An 18,773-nucleotide genomic window follows, 5' to 3' on the forward strand; every position below is an offset into this window, starting at 1 on the left:
AAGTGGAGTGCACTTGGCACTTAGGCTGGGGTAATGAAAGCCACAGCCTGGAAAAGCCTTCAGCCCAGCATGTCCAGAACGATCCTGTGCGACAGTTACATCTGGGTCACCCCAGTTCAGTACCTGCTGGTGAGAGCCAGCTGCAGCACGCAGCCCGAGCACGGCGCAAGGGGAGAGGAATCAGCCCACAGGCTGGCACTGCCTGCTCCTGCTGTGCTGCTGAGGGCATGCTGCAGGGCACACTGCTGCCAGCAGGAGGAAAGGAACCCCAAAACAGCACCCACCACCCTGTCAGGAAACCAAAGGCAGGCTGAGGGTTGCTGGGGGTTTCCTGTTGGGGTTTTTGTTTGTTTGTTTCCTTGTGGGGTTTGGTTTGGGTTGGGTTGGGTTTTTCTTTGGGGTTTTGTTTGCTTTGGGGGTTTGTGTGTTTGGTTTGGGCTTTTCATTAGTTGGTTGGTTGGTGGTTTGGGTTTTTTTCCCACAGAATCACAGAATCAACCAGGCTGGAACAGACCTCAGAGATACATAGAATACATAGAATAAACCAGGTTGGAAGAGACCTTCAAGATCATCGCATCCAACCCATCAACCAATCCAACACCACCCAAACAACTAACCCACGGCACCAAGCACCCCATCAAGTCTTCTCCTGAACACCTCCAGTGATGGTGACTCCACCACCTCCCCAGGCAGCCCATTCCAATGGGCAATCACTCTCTCTGTATAGAACTTCTTCCTAACATCTAGCCTGATCATCAAGTCCAACGTATCTCCTAATCCCTAACCCCTCCTGACAACCAAAGCTGGCTCCAAGTGCCACATCCAAGCCTTTTTGGAACACCTCCAGGGATGGGGACTCCACCACCTCCCTGGGCAGCACATCCCAGTGGCCAATTGCTCTCTCTAGGAAGAATTTTCTCCTCCTCTCCAGCCTAAACCTCCCCTGGCACAGCTTGAGACTGTGTCCTCTTGTTCTGGTGCTGGGTGCCTGGGAGAAGAGACCAACCCCCAGCTGGCTACAAACTCCCTGCAGGGAGTTGCAGAGAACAAGAAGGTCTCCCTTGAGCCTCCTCTTCTGCAGGCTAAGCAACCCCAGCTCCCTCAGCCTCTCCTCACAGGGCTGCTTGGGCTGACCAGAAAGGACCCTTCTGGCAGGTGAAGCAGTGCTATATTTGGCTGCTCCACAATCAGTATTTCCTCTAACTCACTGCCTTCTTAGGTCTCTCTCCTCCTTTCTTTCTTTCTGTCTTTTTTCCCCTGCAAGATAGATATCTAAAAAATTAATCAAACAGCCACATTTGAAGGAAGGGGGAAATGCAAGGAGGCAAAAATAATCTGCTGTGCACATGATGTGCTGCTGCCTGCAAGGCTCCAAACTGATGAGAGGATGCAGTTAGAGTTCATTAAAAATTCCTTGGATTTTTGGTTTGGTTTTTTTGTCTTTGGAGAAGAAGAGGAGAATTAAAAAAGAAAAAGAGAAGAGAAGCTCCTGGAAAGCAAAGAGAGAATAGCATGGCTGCATTTAAACCCAGTCACAGCAGATTGTGTGTCTTGATCTTCAAAGCAGCTCATGAATCATTCAGGCTTCCAGGGCCCTGCACACAGACTCAGGGGCTGCCTCCTTTCTGGACCTCCTTCTTCACAACTGAAGCAAAAAGAAGCCAACAGAAATGGAAAAAAGTAGGAAAACTCCAGGGGAGGAAGCCCAGAACCCTCTGTGTGCTCAGCAGAACGTGACAGTGTGGCCACGTTTCTGATGCCAGGTTTGCCAGAACAGCAGAGGTGACAGCAGAGGCTTTCAGCTGCTGACAGGACAAGCAAAGCTGGCACCTTGCACCTCCCTGGCGTCATGCAGCTGGGGAGCTTGGAAGAGACCTCTGAGACATCAGGTCCAACCCCTCCTCTAGAGCTTGCAACCCCAACACTACCACTAAGCCACTATTACTAAACTATTTTCCTCAGAATACAGAATTGACCAGGCTGGAAAAGACCTCAGAGGTCATCAAGTCCAACCTATGACCTAATACCCAACACCTCCTGACAACTAATCCATGGCTCCAAGTGCCTCATCCAGGCTCTTCCTAAACACCTCCAGGGATGGTGACTCCACCACCCCCCTGGGCAGCACATCCCCATGGCCAATCTCTCTTGCTGGGAAGAACTTTCTTCTCCCCTCCAGCCTAAACCTCCCCTGGCACAGCTTGAGACTGTGTCTTCTTGTTCTGGTGCTGGGTGCCTGGGAGAAGAGGCCAACCCCCACCTGGATACAACCTCCCTTCTCAGCACCATATCCTTAGGTCTCTTAAACACCTCCAGGGATGGGGACTCCACCACCTCCCCCGGGCAGCCTCTTCCCACATCTAAGAAGCTTTTCTGTGAAGAAACTGTTCCTAATCTCCAACCTGACCCTTCCATGGCACAAATAGAGGCTGTTTCCTCTTATCCTCTCACTTGCTGCATGTGAGACCAACCCCCACCTCATTCTACCCTCTGAGGTAGCTGTAGAGAGCAATGAGGTCTCCCCTCAGACTCCTCTTCTGAAGACTAAATAACCCCAGTTCTTTCAGTGGTTCCTCACAAGATCTTCCAGGCCCTTCACTACCTTGGTTGCTCTCTTTGGACACACTTCAGCACCTAAAAAAAGCCACCAGTCCTTTATTAAAGATCTTTAGGTGCCAGGAAAACCCAAAATTGCACTTCTTATGGTCAGAACCACAGATGTAAAGCTTCACTAAGGAGAATGCTTGCTGACCAGAGCTCCCTGGCTCTGGGTGGCAAATCAAAGCAGAGAAACAGTCCCCATTCCCCACACCACCTCCTCAGTCCTAACTGCAGAAGCACAAGCCCTGCCCCATGCTGTGAGAGCTCAAAAAGACTTTCAGCATGCAGGGATCTGTAGTGCTTTCAGCAGGAGTTCTGTGTCCAGTCCTGGTGCCCCAGCATAAGAGCTGGAGAATGAGTCCAGAGGAGGGCCATGAAGGTGTGTAGAGGGCTGGAGCACCTCCCACATCTGAGAGAATTAGGGCTGCTCAGCCTGGAGAAGAGAAGGCTCCAGGGGGTCCTTAGAGCAGCCCTCCAGTGCCTGAAGGGGGCTGTAAGAGAGCTGGGGAGGGACTTTTGACAAGGGCTTGTAGTGACAGGAGGGCAGATTGAGACTGGAGATGAGGAAGAAATTTTTTCCAGTGAGGGTGGTGAGAGCCTGGCACAGGCTGCCCAGGGAGGTGGTGGAAGCCTCCTGCCTGGAGGTGTTTGCAGCCAGGCTGGAGGTGGCTGTGAGCAGCCTGCTGCAGTGTGAGGTGTCCCTGCCCATGGCAGGGGGTTGGGACTGGCTGAGCCTTGAGGTCCCTTCCAGCCCTGACAGCTCTGTGGTTCCATGGCTGCCTGTGGTCACCCTTTGGCTGCAGCTGATGGCACAGACCTGTGAGGCACAGGGCAGCTGAACACAGCCAAACGAGAGCTTGATGGAAGGGACTGTCTCATGGCCCTTAATTACCAATAGCAGCAAGCCTCAGAGAATTACTTCCATCACTTCCCAATAGCTGGCTTCGATTTCAGCCCACACTAAGATCCTGGGTCAATAGGAGCAGTGAGACAGGCAGGGGAGTTAAACAAACAGCTTCATTCAGTCCGAATTACTTGGAGCAAGTTATCAAAGTAATCAATGGCAGGTAACAGCTATAAACCAAGGGATCAATATGTTAGAGCAGTCACGGGCAGAGGATGGCTCTGGCATAGAGTGATCAATGGCACCTTGGAATTGCTGAAGCACTTAGTGATGAAGTGATGGCCATCAGGAAGTCTCCAGCAGGCCCTCTGGTATGGGTCAGGTGGGCAACATTATCATCCTAGCACCACAAGCCCCTGCAAAAAGTCCCTCCCCAGCTTACTCGTAGGTCCCCTTCAGGCACTGGAGGGCTGCTCTAAGGTCTCCCTGGAGCCTTCTCTTCTCCAGGCTGAACAGCCCCAGGTGAGGGGAGGAAAGCCTCAGCTGCCTGCCCATCTCTTCCAGCCCCCTGCAGCACCAAAGGCTGTCTCATGTCCCCACACAGAACATGCTCCAGCCCTCTGATCATCTTCATGGCCCTCCTCTGGACCTGCTCCAACAGCTCTGTGTCCTTCTTGTGCTGGAGGCACCAAAACAGGATGCAGCACTCCAGGCAGGGTCTCAGCAAAGCAGAGCAGAGGGGCAGAATCACCTCCCTTGTCCTGCTGGTCACACTTCTGTTGATGCAGTCCAGCACATGGTTGCCTTCTGGGCTGCTGGAACAGCAGCAGTGCTTGTGCCCAGACAGGGCTCACCTTGAAAGGGAGAGGGCTGTCTTCAGGTCACTGCCTGTAACTGAATTCCTACCTCTCCCTCCCTCCCCAGCCCCCATGGTGACAGGGACATGCAGAGAGATCACCAGCTCACAGAGGTATCTGGGGAACAGTCTGGTCTCTCTGGGTGAATGTGTCACCAGAGTGCAGCTAATTGAGTGGGTCTCTGGTTTTGGAAGAGGTTAATATTTCATCACATCTTCTGTCCTCAGGAATCATTAGCCCTGGCAGTACCAGCTCTGTCCCTCCCCAAAGGTCTGAGAGAGAGACTGAAGGCTGTGGAGAGAGAGAGAGAGAGAGAGGTGGCAGTGATGGACAGACAGCATCTCAGCTCTGGGCTATCAGTGCAGTCAACCAGTGGTTCCTCCTTCTCCTTCTCCTTCTCCTTCTCCTTCTCCTTCTCCTTCTCCTTCTCCTTCTCCTTCTCCTTCTCCTTCTCCTTCTCCTTCTCCTTCTCCTTCTCCTTCTCCTTCTCCTTCTCCTTCTCCTTCTCCTTCTCCTTCTCCTTCTCCTTCCCCTTCCCCTTCCCCTTCCCCTTCCCCTTCCCCTTCCCCTTCCCCTTCCCCTTCCCCTTCCCCTTCCCCTTCCCCTTCCCCTTCCCCTTCCCCTCCTTCTCCTTCTCCTTCTTTCTCCTTCTCCTTCTCCTTCTTTCTCCTTCTCCTTCTTCTCCCTCCTCTAGGAAGGAACAACCCTCTGCAGGAGGACTGGGGAGTGGCTGTCCTGCTGAAAGGCCAAGGTTGTCAGTGGCATCCTGGGGTGCATTAAGAAGAGTGTGTCCAGCAGGTCAAGGGAGGTTCTCCCCTCCCAGCACTAACAAATGATTCAAAGGCTCTAAGAGAAACACAGTAGCAGAAAAATCTAACGTTGCACCACGGTGCTTGCTGGAATAGTCCACAGTTAACCTCACTGCCTGCAGCCAGGCTCCTGTGGGGTCCACTACAGGTCCCTTTTGCCCTGCAGCCCCCTTTCAGCCAGGAACACTCAAGCTCAGGAATGGCTTCTGCTGGCTGTGCAGACAGGGGCCATAACTCGGGCTCCTAGCACAGCTCTTTCAGGCAAGAACCAGCTTTGCCCTCCAGGAAAAGGAAGAAGAGTATGAGTGAAACAGGCACTCAGTGACACAACCTCCTGCATTCAAACCTCCTGCCTGGATGGTGCCATCAGCTCCTCACACACTCCAGCTCCCTCTCCAGGTCCTTCCCAAGAGCTGCCCTCATCCTTCCCCATGAGGGTGGTGAGAGCCTGGCACAGGTTGCCCAGGGAGGTGGTGGCAGCCTCCTGCCTGGAGGTGTTTGCAGCCAGGCTGGAGGTGGCTGTGATCAACCTGCTGCAGTGTGAGGTGCCCCTGCCCATGGCAGGGGCTTGGAACTGGCTGAGCCTTGAGGTCCTTAAGGACCCTGACAATTCTATGATTCTATGCCTCCCCCCTTCACATCTCAGAGTGCACAGCTCCATCCATTCCCATCCCCACAGCACTCAGGGCACCTCTGCTCAGAAATGCCCCACTTACTGCTGTCCCACCCCTCTTCTGCCCCAGTGCACACCACGTCTGCACACCCCACCCCCAGCCCCAGTTCGTGCCCTGGTCTCCAGCACAGCACATCCAGAGTCAGCAGCTCTGAAGACAGTGGCTGAGTAAGCAACTGTTAAAAATACCAGGATCCCCCAGGAGCCAGCCTGGGCTGCGCCTGGCAGGGGACTAGCTGAGCTCCCATCCAGAGCCCACGCTGAGAAACACATGGAGTCAGCAAAGGGAAAGGCAGCAGCACCACAAAAGCCTCCAGGTTTGGGTCTGCTCTCAGCTCTTCGAGCTCCACCTGGGTAACATCATCACAGAACGTCAGGGGTTGGAAAGGACCTCCAGACATCATCCGGTCCAACCCCCCTGCCAGAGCAGCATCACCCAGGGCAGGGCACACAGGAACACAGCCAGGTGGGCTTCAAATGCCTCCAGAGAAGGAGACTCCACAACCTCTCTGGGCAGCCTGCAAACCTTCCCTGGAACTCAAGCCACCTGCTGGGTACCCACCAGTTCCTGCAAGCCTAATGCTCAGGAACTGCTGAGGATGGTGGAGCAGAGCCGAGCCCACCCTCAGTCCTGCCTGTGGAACAAGGTGGGCTTTTCCACACATCATTCTCCAGACACAAAGTTCCTCCTCTGGGGCCTCTCAAGAAGCCAGATAAATCTGTATACAGGGTGCAAAATCCATCCCCAGCTGTTGAGACTCGGCGTTCACCTCTATTAATCTCAAAAATGGCTTTCATCTAGCAGGCAAGCCAGTTGAAGGATGGGAAGGCAAAGTGAGAAGTCCAAGGGGGATCATAACAAGCACAGCCAAAGGCAATGCTGTCAGAATCTGCTGTTCTGCTCTCCAACTCCTCACTTCCAAGAAGATATTACAGTACTCTCGGTGCACTTGACTGCTTGCCACCCCTGGGATGCAATCACTAACTCAGCTGAGCACAGAGCCACTCAGACCCTGCAGGAGGCACAGAAGCACAGAATGCTAAGGGCTGGAAGGGACCTCCAGAGATCATCAGGTCCAACACCCCTGCAATGCAGGACCACTTAGGGCAGGCCATAGAATCAAAGAATCTTCAGGGTTGGTAAAGACCTGAAAGGTCATTGAGTCCAACCAGAACCCAACTACCACACAGGGGCACAAACTTTCTTGCAAGCTGCCTGCCTGGATGTCCCTCTGCTCTTAAAGGAAGAAATCATATCAGAATCCTCCTCTGCTTCACTGCTGTCAGTGATCACAGCCCTCAGCTCCAGGTGGTGGTGGCCATGGCTCGTGGTCCCAGCTCAGCCACCACCACAGCCTCTGCAACATCTACTGCAGCCCAAGGAGCACCAGAGATCGCCCAAGCAGCACATGGAGCAATCACCTGGCAAACCCTGGCCTCTGGTGCAGCTGTCTGCTGCAGCTGGGAGCAATCCAGGAGCCACCACCAGCACCACAGAGCCTCCTGGCTGGGGCTGACACATCCTCCCTGTCGGCTTTCCAAGCCACTGAGCAATACTGGAAACACCAAGTCCAATCCCACTGTCTGTACATGCCTGGCACTGACTCACTCCCTGCCATGCTGCTCCTGTGGTTTCCCAGTGGGAGTTGTAGAAGCTGTAGAAGATGAGATCATCCAGCTCCAACCCCCTGCCATGGGCAGGGACACCTCACACTGCAGCAGGTTGCTCACAGCCACCTCCAGCCTGGCTGCAAACACCTCCAGGCAGGAGGCTTCCACCACCTCCCTGGGCAACCTGTGCCAGGCTCTCACCACCCTCCTGGGGAATAACTTCTTCCTCACAGCCAATCTCAATCTCCCCACTTCTAGTTTCACTCCATTCCCCCCAGTCCTGTCCCTCCCTGACACCCTCAAAAGTCCCTCCCCAGCTTTCTTGGAGCCCCCTTCAGATACCAGAAGGCCACAATTAGGTCTCCTCAGAGCCGTCTCCTCTCCAGACTGAACAGCCCCAGCTCTCTCAGTCTGTCTCCATAGGTCCAAGAGCTTAGTTTATGACCAGCTACACAGTTAACAGCAGGTCACCAGGAGCAACAATCCAGCTGTGAGCTCTTCCAGGCTGAGGGACATGCTCTGGCCCATGGAAGCTGTGGCATTTCCACAGCTGTAATCTACCTTAAAGCCAAGCACAAGGCTGACAGCCCTGCAGGGGCTGCAGACAAGTTCCTCAGGGCACCACCATTCCTCTCCATCTGAAACTATTCCACTGGCTGCAATTTAAAACCAAGACCCAATCCAGCAAACATTGCTAAGCAACTGGCTGTCAGCACCACGTCTCACCAAAAGCATCTGCCCTCTCCATGCCTTCTGGCAAGCAGCTGCTTGCTGCTCAAGCCTTTGCCAGGCTTTGCACATTGAGCTGGTGTTGGCAAGTCCAGAGGCTCGGCTGCACCAGCAAAGGCAACTCCAGGAAATATTCTGCAACCCTCCTGGTGAACAAACACCACTCAGAGAGGCTACAAGGAGTGACAGTCCTGGGTGCCAGGGCGAGGATTAGGAGGTACTGGTGGGCACCAGGGGCAGTTCTAGGAGGTACTGGAGGGTAGGAAGAAATTTCACACAGCAACAGAGACTGGCCACTGGGATGTGCTGCCCAGGGAGGTGGTGGAGGTGTTTAGGAAGAGCCTGGATGAGGCTCTTGGTGCCATGGTTTATTGATTAGATGGTGTTGGGGGATAGGTTGGACTGGAGGATCTCCAAGGTCTTTTCCAACCTGGCTTATTCTATTCTATTCTATTCTATTCTATTCTATTCTATTCTATTCTATTCTATTCTATTCTATTCTATTCTATTCTATTCTATTCTATTCTATTCTCCTGATGGGCACCAGGGTTAGGACTAGGAGGTACTGGTGAGCATCCTGCCATGGGCAGGGACACCTCACACTGCAGCAGGTTGCTCACAGCCACCTCCAGCCTGGCTGCAAACACCTCCAGGCAAGAGGCTTCCACCACCTCCCTGGGCAACCTGTGCCAGGCTCTCACCACCCTCATGGGGAACAACTTTTTCCTAACATCCAATTTCGGTCTCCCCATTTCTAGTTTTGCTCCATCCCCCCCAAGTCCTATCACTCCCTGACACCCTCAAAAGTCCCTCCCCAGATTTCCTGGACCCCCCCTTCAGATCCTGGAAGGCCACAATAAGGTCTCCTCAGAGTCTTCTCCTCTCCAGCCTGCACAACCCCAACTCCCTCAGTCTGTCCTCAGAGCAGAGCAGCTCCAGCCCTCTGCTCCTCCTCGTGGCCCTTCTCTGGACACCTTCCAGCACCTCCTTCCTGCAATAGGGGCTCCAGAACTGGACTCTTCACCCTGGACACCTGCAACATCAGCAAGGATTTCCTTCCAGAAAGGGTTCTGCAGACTCTGTGCCTTCCTCTCTCTGCAGACCACCATGCCTGGACCCTTCTCTCTTCTCCAGCCTCCCCTATCAGCCCCTGCCTCCCCTAGAGCTCCCAGCAGCCCCATTTCCTCCCTGCCCACAGTCCTGCTCAGCTGATGGTGCCTCCCCCCAGCCCTGCTCGGACACATTCGGTCAATCAGAGTCCCGTCAAGGAAAGGAGAAGCAAAGGCACTTAGCCCCAGCCCCTCCCCCCTGCCCTGCCCTCACTTCCTCCCTAGTGACAACTGCTCCTGGGCAGCAGCACGCAGCGCCCTGCCCACCTGCCCAGGAGCAAGGTGGCTGCCAGCAGGCAGCAGGGGGTATGGCGAGGGGGAGGCAGCGAGTGGCTCTTCCCTTTCAACAGGGGCAGATGGTTCCCATCCCTGGCACTCAGCCTCTCCAGGAATAGCAACTCGCTCTCAGCTCCGCTCTAGCAGGCCTCTGTCAGGGCTGGCAGCTCCTCTCTCCAGAGAAAGGAGCATCTGGTCCTTGCTGTGAAAAGGAGCTAGAAGAATAAATCAATAAATAAGCACATTGCTTGCTGTGGGGCTGGAGAGATGCTGCTGCTGTCTCAGCACTTCAGCCCAAGTGCAGCTCTTGGGGCTGTGGCAAGGGTAACTCAGGCAGGTCAGAGGCCAGGAATTTTGAATTACTTGGACCTGGGAGCAAGGTAAAGCCTGGGCAGCAAAGCACTGTGGCTGGGGCCTGTCACAGAGGGCTCTCATCAGAGGACAACATCCCCCCAAAAAGGCTGCCTGGAGCAGGAAGTAGAGGCCAGCTGCTGCCATAGGGCTGGGATGGAATGCCAGGTACAGCTCCCTGGGAAAGGCTTGCACCAGCTGTGGGTGTGGGAGTGCAGGCAGGGGCCAGGCAAACACTGTGTCCTAGAAGGACAAGGAAGAAAACTGCCTTCTCCTCTCCAGCCTAAGCAGCTCCAGGGCTCTCAGCCTCTCCTCACAGGGCAGTGCTGCAGTCCCTTCAGCATCCTGGCAGCTCTCTGTTGGACTCTCTGCAGCAGATCCCTGTCCCTCTTGAGCTGGGCAGCCCAGAGCTGGATGCAGTATTCCAGGTGAGGTCTCATTAGGGCAGAGTAGAGAGGGTGGAGAACCTCCCTGGCTCTGCTGGACACACTCCTATTAATGCACCCCAGGATCCCATTGGCATTCTTGGCCACAGGGCACATTGCACTTGATTCAATCCTAAAAACACAACTCAGGCAGGAACAATCCCAGGCTCAGACCCACCTAGCATCCCAAACCCACAGCCCTGAAGAGGAAGGTGAGAGGTCTGGAGCACAGCCCTGTGAGAAGAGGCTGAGGGAGCTGGGGTTGCTTAGCCTGCAGAAGAGGAGGCTCAGGGGAGACCTTCTTGCTCTCTACAACTCCGTGAAGGGAGGTTGTAGCCAGGTGGGGGTTGGTCTCTTCTCCCTGGCACCCAGCACCAGAACAAGAGGACACAGTCTCAAGCTGTGCCAGGGGAGGTTTAGGCTGGAGGGGAGGAGGAAGTTCTGCCCAGAAAGAGGATTTGGCCACTGGGATGTGCTGCCCAGGGAGGTAGAGGAGTCACTGTCCCTGGAAGTGTTCAACAAAGGCTTGGATGTGGCACTTGGAGCCATGGTTTTGTCGTCAGGAGGGGTTAGGGGTTAGGTAACAGGTTGGACTTGATGGTCTCTGAGGTCTTTTCCAGCCTGCTTGATTCTGTGATTCTGTGTGACAGTATCCACCCACATAATGAACAGCCTCAAGCTGCCACTGGGTAGGCTTAGGATGGACATCAGGAAACATTTTCCCAGCAAGAGAAGTCAGGGACTGGAATGTGCTGCCCAGGGGGGTGGTGGAGTCCCCAAGCCTGGCTGTGTGTGAAGGTGGTCTGGATGTGGTGCTTGGGGCTCTGGCTCAGGGGTGAGCCTTGCAGAGCAGGGCTGCCGGTTGGCCTCGGTGATGTGAGGCTCTGCTCCAGCCCGAGCGCTGTCGGTGTGCCTCCGTGCCAGCGCAGCTGGTGGGGAGGGCCAGGGAGCCCGGGGCAGGCCGACCTGCGGTGTCGAGTGTCGCGCAGGGCGCGGTCGCTGGGGGTCCGCTCGCTCTCCCGCTGGTTGAAGGCGTGCAGCCGGTACGGGTCCTCGCCGCCCCTCCAGCGCCGGGCGCTCAGGTACCGCCGCTCCTCAAACTCGTCCCACAGCTCCTCCCAGGCCGGCTCCAAGCCCTGCGCACACAAAGTCAGCCCTGTTAGCAGCGACAGAGACCGGAGGACGTTTGGCCTCGCTCCGCAGGTCCTCCCCAGCCCCCCTGGAGGTCAGTTGGGCTCCACAGCACGGACTGAGTGTGGCAAGAGCAGCCTAACAAGGAGCCTCGTCGGAGCTTCAAGGTCTGGGTTTCTATGAGGTCTTGAATTGGCAAGGCAAAGAAAGGCTGCCAGTCTGAGCTTAAAATGAGCAGCTTGAGATCAAACTGTTTGTTATGAGGGTGGTGGAACACTAGAACACCCAGGGAGGTGGCTGGGGCCTCATCCATGGAGACATTCAAAGTGAGGCTCAAGGGGGCTCTGGACAACCTGATCCAGTGGATGGTGTCCCTGCTGCTGCAGAGGGGGTTGGGCTGGATGACCTTTGGAGGTCCCTTCCAACCCAGACCATTCTGTGATCCTATGGAATTCAGGTCTCTGGTGGGTCGCACTCTCAAACAGCAGACCCTCCAGACATACAAAAGCATAGAGGTCTTGTTAGGAGCTTCATTTCTCTCCAGACAAAACCCAGCGGTCTTTTTCCACCACATCCCACCACCCCTGCAACCCTTCAGGTAGGGAAGGGCCATCAGAGAGCAGCAGCACAATCACAGTCCCATGTTTCCACTCTGGTCCCAGGCCCAGCTCCAGCCATGGGATTGTGTGGGAAAGGGGCTGCAATCCTCCCAGTGCATTGTGTTCCATCTTTGCTGCAGCCAGGTCCCCCATCGAGGACTTCACAGACCCACAGAGTCATAGAATGCATGGGCTTGGAAGGAACCCTCAAAGGACTTCTTCTCCAACCCACCCTGTACTCAGCAGGGACACCTCCTAGATCAGGCTGCTCAAGGCCACAGCATGTTTGGCCTTCATGTCAACCACATCCCTGTTCCAGTATCTCACCACTCTCACTGTGCAGAGCCTCCTCCTGATGGCCAAACTAAACCTACCCTCCTCTACTTTCAAACCATTCCTCTTTGTCCTACTGCTACAAGCCATTCCAGACAATCCCTCCCAGCCTTCCTCTAGGTCCTCTTTGGATGCTGAAATGCTGCTCTAAGGTCTCCCTGGAGCCTTCTCTCCTCCAGCCTGAGCTTCCCCAACTCTCTCAGCTGGAAGAGACCTCGAAATCCCAACCAGCCCTACTGCAGAGAAAGGAGTGGGCAAGCATGTGCCCACGGAAGGATGGAGGAGCTGCATTTTGGGGTAACCCAGCAGCTCCAACAGGCACCAGAGGGGTGCCAGCACGCCTTTGGCAGCGTGGTGCCATCGGAGGGCTTGAGAGGCCTGAGCAGCAGGGTGCCGATGGGATCTGGGCGTTGGGGCAGCGCAGCCTGCATGGAGAGATGCCAGCGGCTACCTCGGCCCGGAGGAAATTGTGATCTCATCCCATCATTGATCTTTTCTTCTTCTTCTCTTCTTTTTTTTGTCTCCCCCCCCCCCCTCCTCAGTTCACCCCACCTCAGAGCCGATTTTGCCTGCTAATAGAGCAAGATGAAGCTTTTGAGACAGGGGATTTTTGTTATCCCATAATTGATTTTGCTCACTCCCAGCAGGGCATGTTCAGAGGAGAGGGGGGAGGGAGAACCACAGAATCATTCAGGTTGGAAAAGACCCTCCGGATCACTAAGTCCAGCCCACAACCCTACTCTGCAAGGGTCACCCCTAAACCATATCCCCAAGCACCACATCCAAACCTCCTTTAAACACACCCAGGCTTGGGGACTCCACCACCTCCCTGGGCAGCACATTCCAATGCCTGACCACTCTTGCTGGGGAAAACTTCTTCCTAATGTCCAGTCCAGAACCAGTAGCAAGACCAAGGTGGACATCTCCAGCCACATGATGTCCCAGTGACACAAGCAGCCCCCAAAAGCCAACAGAGCCCAGGGGTGCCTGCAGGAACAGGGCTGGATTTTTCCTCGCCTGGTTCTTCCCCATGAGGGTGGTGAGAGCCTGGCACAGGTTGCCCAGAGAGGTGGTGGAAGCCTCCTGCCTGGAGGTGTTTGCAGCCAGGCTGGAGGTGGCTGTGAGCAACCTGCTGCAGTGTGAGGTGTCCCTGCCCATGGCAGGGGGGTTGGCACTGGCTGATCCTTGAGGTCCCTTCCAGCCCCTAACATTCTGTGATTCTATGAAAGAGTAAGAAGCAATCCCTCTGCTCACCCAGGGACAGCACATCAGTCACAGGTTACTAGGTAAGGCCTTCATTGTCGTATTTCCACTATGTATTATCAGCTCTTCCTCACCCAGGAGCCCTGTCTGGGGAGCTTAATAACTGATGTGCAGGAATCCAGATTTAATTTATTATGATCTAACTCACTTCAGAAGCCAAATTACCCTGCACTGGAAAGGGGATCAAGTCAATACTCCACTTGCCTTTCTATTTATCTTTTTCAGGGCTCATCTGCCCTGGTTTCATATTCATTTTCTTTCATGTACTAGTCATAAATTTTCATTTTTTCCCTTGGAATTAGGCAATTTCTCATTCAACATTGCAGTTTGATGATGGGGATTAATTATGGAAAACACAGCCAGTGCTTAACAGAATGGGAGAGGCTCAACAAGTCCAGAGAATGAGAGGGGAGAAAAGATATCCAAGGGGTGGCTGACTGCTCAGAGCAAGGAAGGGCAACCCCTGCCAGCACAAAATTGAGAGGGGGCCCCAGAGGGTTCAGCCAGAGGGTCCCCCCCAGGCAAAAAGACACAGACAAAGCTCACTGTGGAGAGAAGCTCACACAGGACAAAGGGCAATGGCTTAAAACTGGAGAAGAGCAGATTTAGGTTGGATGTTAGGAACAGGTTCTGCACCATGATTGTTCAGTCTGGAGAGGAGAAGGCTCCCAGGAGACCTAATTGTGGCCTTCCAGGATCTGCAGGGGGCTCCAAGAAAGCTGGGGAGGGACTCTTGAGGGTGTCAGGGAGGGATAGGACTGGGGGGGATGGAGCACAACTAGAAGTGGGGAGATTGAGATTGGCTGTGAGAAAGAAGTTGTTCCCCATGAGGGTGGTGAGAGCCTGGCACAGGTTGCCCAGGGAGGTGATTGAGGCCCCATTGAACCTCATGAGGTTGTCCTGGGCCCAGCTCTAGCAGCCTGTTCATCTTCTGCCCCTTCAATCATGGCTCAGAAACAAAATAAAAGGGAAAATAAGGGAAACAATAATATTAAAAACAGAAGGGAGGGGGGGGGAAGAAAAAGGAAAAGAAGGAAAAAGAAAAAAAAACAGAAAAGGAAAAAAAGAAAAAAAATAGAGGGTAAAAAGGAAAAACAAATAAGAAAACAGAAAAAAAGGGAAAAAAGAAAAAGGGAAAAGGAAAAAAAGGGGAAATAAAGCAAAAAGAAGAGGGAGAGTGGGTCATTAGCAGCAAAACCCACAATCTTCTGGCAAGTGCTAATGCTCGTTGATGTGGATTTCTGGCCAGATGACATTTTAATGGCATAATCATCGTGTGCTTACGGCGCAGCAGGGAGCGCCGCAGCGGCAGGAGCAAGGAGCGACCCGGGGCGGCTCCGGCGACGCTCTGCCCCCTCCCGCCTGCACCCACAGGCAGCCCCTGCGCCGCCCCAGCACGGGAGGACGGAGCAGGCTGGGCACTGAGCCGGGACCTTGGCACAGTGAGGTGGCTGGGCAGGGGCAGGGCATTTCCAGTGAGAAGCCCGGGCCAAGCAGGGCCGGGGGGATCGGGCATGGGCAGGCCCTGCGCTGGTGCCCAGGAAGAGAAGGAGTGGGTGGCAGGAGTCAGACGTGGACTGATTGGCTCCCTGTCTCTCGTGACACTTCTAAAGGAGAGCGCTTGAGCCTTTGCCAAAGCCCAAAGCCAGTTTCCCTCCGGGGCTGCTGAGCACTGCCTGCAGCTGGCACCGGAGGCACCCCTTCAGAAGACAGCGAACCCAAGCCTGATAGCCAGCAGAACCATGGAATGGTTTGGTTTGGAGGAGACCTCTCAAAGTCATGTAGGCCAACTCTCCTGCAGAGAGCAGGGACACCCTGCATTAGACCAGGCTGCTCACAGCCCTCTCCAGCCTCACCTTGAATATCTCCAAGGATGGAGCCACAGCCACTTCCCTGGGCAACCTGTTCCAGGGTTCCACCACCCTTATGGTAAAGAACTTCCTCCTGACTGCCAGCCTAAGTCAACTCTGAAAACAGAGCTCTTGGTGTTTGCTGAGCAGCCCCAAGCTTTGCCCAGGTGAAGAGGTTTTGCTGTGCAGGTGCCCTACAAGGAGAGGCTGAGGGAGCTGGGGTTGCTTAGCCTGCAGAAGAGGAGGCTCAGGGGAGACCTTCTTGCTCTCTACAACTCCCTGAAGGGAGGTTGTAGCCAGGTGGGGGTTGGTCTCTTCTCCCAGGCACCCAGCACCAGAACAAGAGGACACAGTCTCAAGCTGTGCCAGGGGAGGTTTAGGCTGGAGGGGAGGAGAAAGTTCTTCCCAGCAAGAGAGATTGGCCATGGGGATGTGCTGCCCAGGGAGGTGTTGGAATCCCCATCCCTGGAGGTGTTCAAGAAAGGCTTGGATGTGGCACTTGGAGCCATGGTTGAGTTGATCAGATGGTGTTGGGTGACAGGTTGCACTGGATGATCTCCAAGGTCTTTTCCAGCCTGGTTGATTCTGTATTCTGTATCTGTATCAGTGGTGACCCCAAAGAGGTCTGGCAGCAGCCTCTGTACCGTGGCCCTCCCCACGCCCAGCTCTCCCTGGAAAATCTCATTCCAAAGTAATCCCTGACCCAGCACTCACAGCTGAGGCTCGCTCCTGCCTTCCCTGGGACTCAGGCATTAAGAAAGAAAGAGGACAAATAATAATAAAGAAACACATTAGCCTAGCAAAAGCTTCCCGGGGTGACTCTCATCCCCTCCAAGTGAGCACTCCAGACAGTCAGATGCCGTGCAGCACGCTGCTGCCCAGCCACCCTCGGTCAGCACTCTGCCTGCCGTGGCTGGAGATGATTGGAGCCTGTGTGAGTGCTGTCCAGCACGCCCCAGGAGCCCTGCGGGAGCTCCTTCGGGAGGAACTGCAGCGAGGCATTACACAAATGAGATTTACGAAGCAGGAGGTTCAATTATAGAGCTGCTCCCGGCTGAGGCACTAATGCCGGCTGAAAGGATTAGACACTTCAAACAGGACAGAGTTCAGCCCTCCTTGGCCCCAGGCATCAGTGCCTACACTAAGAGGGTCAGCAGCCCCAGGTGAGAAAGAAGCAGGGCAGCATCACACTGCTTCCATCCTCTTCTCCATCTCCCTAAGCAGCCCAGGTGGAGCATCGAGGTAAAAGATTCTTCCACTGTGCTTTGGTGTAGGTCTCCTGATAACAGAAGTGTCAGGGTTGGAAGGGACCCCAAGGATCAGCCAGTCCCAACCCCCTGCCATGGGCAGGGACACCTCACACCACAGCAGGTTGCTCACAGCCACCTCCAGCCTGGCTGCAAACACCTCCAGGCAGGAGGCTTCCATCACCTCCCTGGGCAACCTGTGCCAGGCTCTCACCACCCTCATGGGGAACAACTTCTTCCTCACATCCAATCTGAATCTACCCATTTCTAGTTTTACTCCATCCCTCCCTGACACCCTCAAAAGTCCCTCCCCAGCTTTCTTGGAGCCCTCTGCAGGCACTGGAAGGCCACAATGAGGTCTCCTGGGAGCCTTCTCCTCTCCAGACTGAACAGCCCCAACTCCCTCAATCTGTCCTCACAGCAGAGCAGCTCCAGCCCTCTGCTCATCCTCATGGCCCTTCTCTGGACACCTTCCAGCACCTCCAGATCCTTCCTGTAATAGGGGCTCCAGAAATGGACACAGTGTGCCAGATGCCAGCAGCTTGGCTTCACCCCATGCACACAGTGCTTTGCATCCTGAAGGCCTCATCCTCAAGACAGAGGAGGAAGACAAACAGAGCACCACGACCACACTCTTTGCTGTGGGTGTCTGGAGCAGAGGCCCCAGCCCCATCTTGCAGCACATTCTGCAGTGCATCAGGTATCCCTCAGCAGCAAACCAGCACAGATCCTGGAAGGGTCACATCCCACACCTCCTTTCTATCATCCCTCCTCCTGCCCCAAACTGCACAGCCCCCAAGCCTTTAAGGACAAACTGAAGTGGCTCCAGGTATTTCAGAAGAGCTCACAGAAATCCCTGTTCCAACACCTCAAGGACTTGCTTAAAGTGCTTCACCACCTTACTGCTGCCTTCCCCAGCTTTGTGCTGACACCAACCATGCATCACAAAACACAGAGGCCCCAGCTCCCACCTGCCCTCAATCACAGCTCTGCTCCACGAGGATTTTAGCTCCAGTTTCTTTATTTAAGGGCTGTGAAGCTCCCCTTCCCCTTGCTCTGGTACCTGCACACAACACTCTCAGAATCACAGGGGTTGGAATTGACCTCTGGAGACACTGGTGAGAGCCTGGCACAGGTTGCCCAGGGAGGTGGTGGAAGCCTCCTGCCTGGAGGTGTTTGCAGCCAGGCTGGATGTGGCTGTGAGCAACCTGCTGTAGTGTGAGGTGTCCCTGCCCGTGGCAGGGGGTTGGAGCTGGCTGAGCCTTGAGGTCCCTTCCAGCCCTGACAGCTCTGTGGTTCTGTGATGGTCAATCACCATCAAAAGGGAGGTGGTGGAATCACCATCACTGGAGGTGTTTAGGAAGAGCCTGGATGGGGTGCTTGGTGCCATGGTTTAGTTGATTAGATGGTGTTGGGTGATAGGTTGGACTCGATGATCTCAAAGATCTCTTCCCATCTGGTTAATTCTAATTCTAAGTTCTATGACCTGGAGCTGGTCCTAAAGATGCAAGCAGAAGGAGAAGCAGCTCAGGTTAAAGCAGCTGTGCTCCAGGGTGCATTGCAGGTACTCCCCAGCTGCCAGCCCATCCTTCCCCCAGCTCTGCTCAAGGAGGAATTAGATACAGAACATTTGTGACAGCAAGAACTGATCTAAACCTTTGATCCTCAGGTACCTGCTGCTGGATGCATTTCTGAGATCTCAGGCCTGGAAAGCACCATGACTGACAGCACCAGAGATACAGCAGCATGATTCAGAGCCTGTGTGTCAGCCCAGCCTTCTCCTATCTCAGCTCAGTAGCAGCAATAAAAACCCTCAGCCCTGGCTAGTGGGAACTGCACCACAGCAAGGTGTGGGGAGCTGGAACAGAGAGAAGTCTGTGGAGGAAGGGCTGTGGGTCAGAACCACAGAATCAACATTGAGGCTGGAAAAGACCCTCAGGACCACCAAGTCCAGCCCACAGCCCTACTCTACAAGGGTCACCCTAAACCATATCCCCAAGCACCACATCCAAACCACCTTCACTCACATCCAGGGAGGTGGTGGAGTCCCCAAGCCTGGATGTGC

General features: G+C 54.6%; 1 protein-coding gene across 1 annotated transcript in view; it reads right to left on the reverse strand.

The window, feature by feature from the left end:
- The window catches only part of GALNT14 (polypeptide N-acetylgalactosaminyltransferase 14), a 108,915-nt gene that overhangs the window by 59,016 nt on the left and 31,126 nt on the right, over positions 1-18,773 (reverse strand). Inside the window, exon 2 of the mRNA XM_054171279.1 lies at positions 11,252-11,421. Within this exon, the coding sequence (XP_054027254.1) occupies positions 11,252-11,421 (170 nt within the window). The remainder of the gene's footprint in view (positions 1-11,251; positions 11,422-18,773) is intronic.

This window comes from Dryobates pubescens, chromosome 2, assembly GCF_014839835.1.
Source record: "Dryobates pubescens isolate bDryPub1 chromosome 2, bDryPub1.pri, whole genome shotgun sequence".
Lineage (NCBI taxonomy): Eukaryota > Metazoa > Chordata > Aves > Piciformes > Picidae > Dryobates > Dryobates pubescens.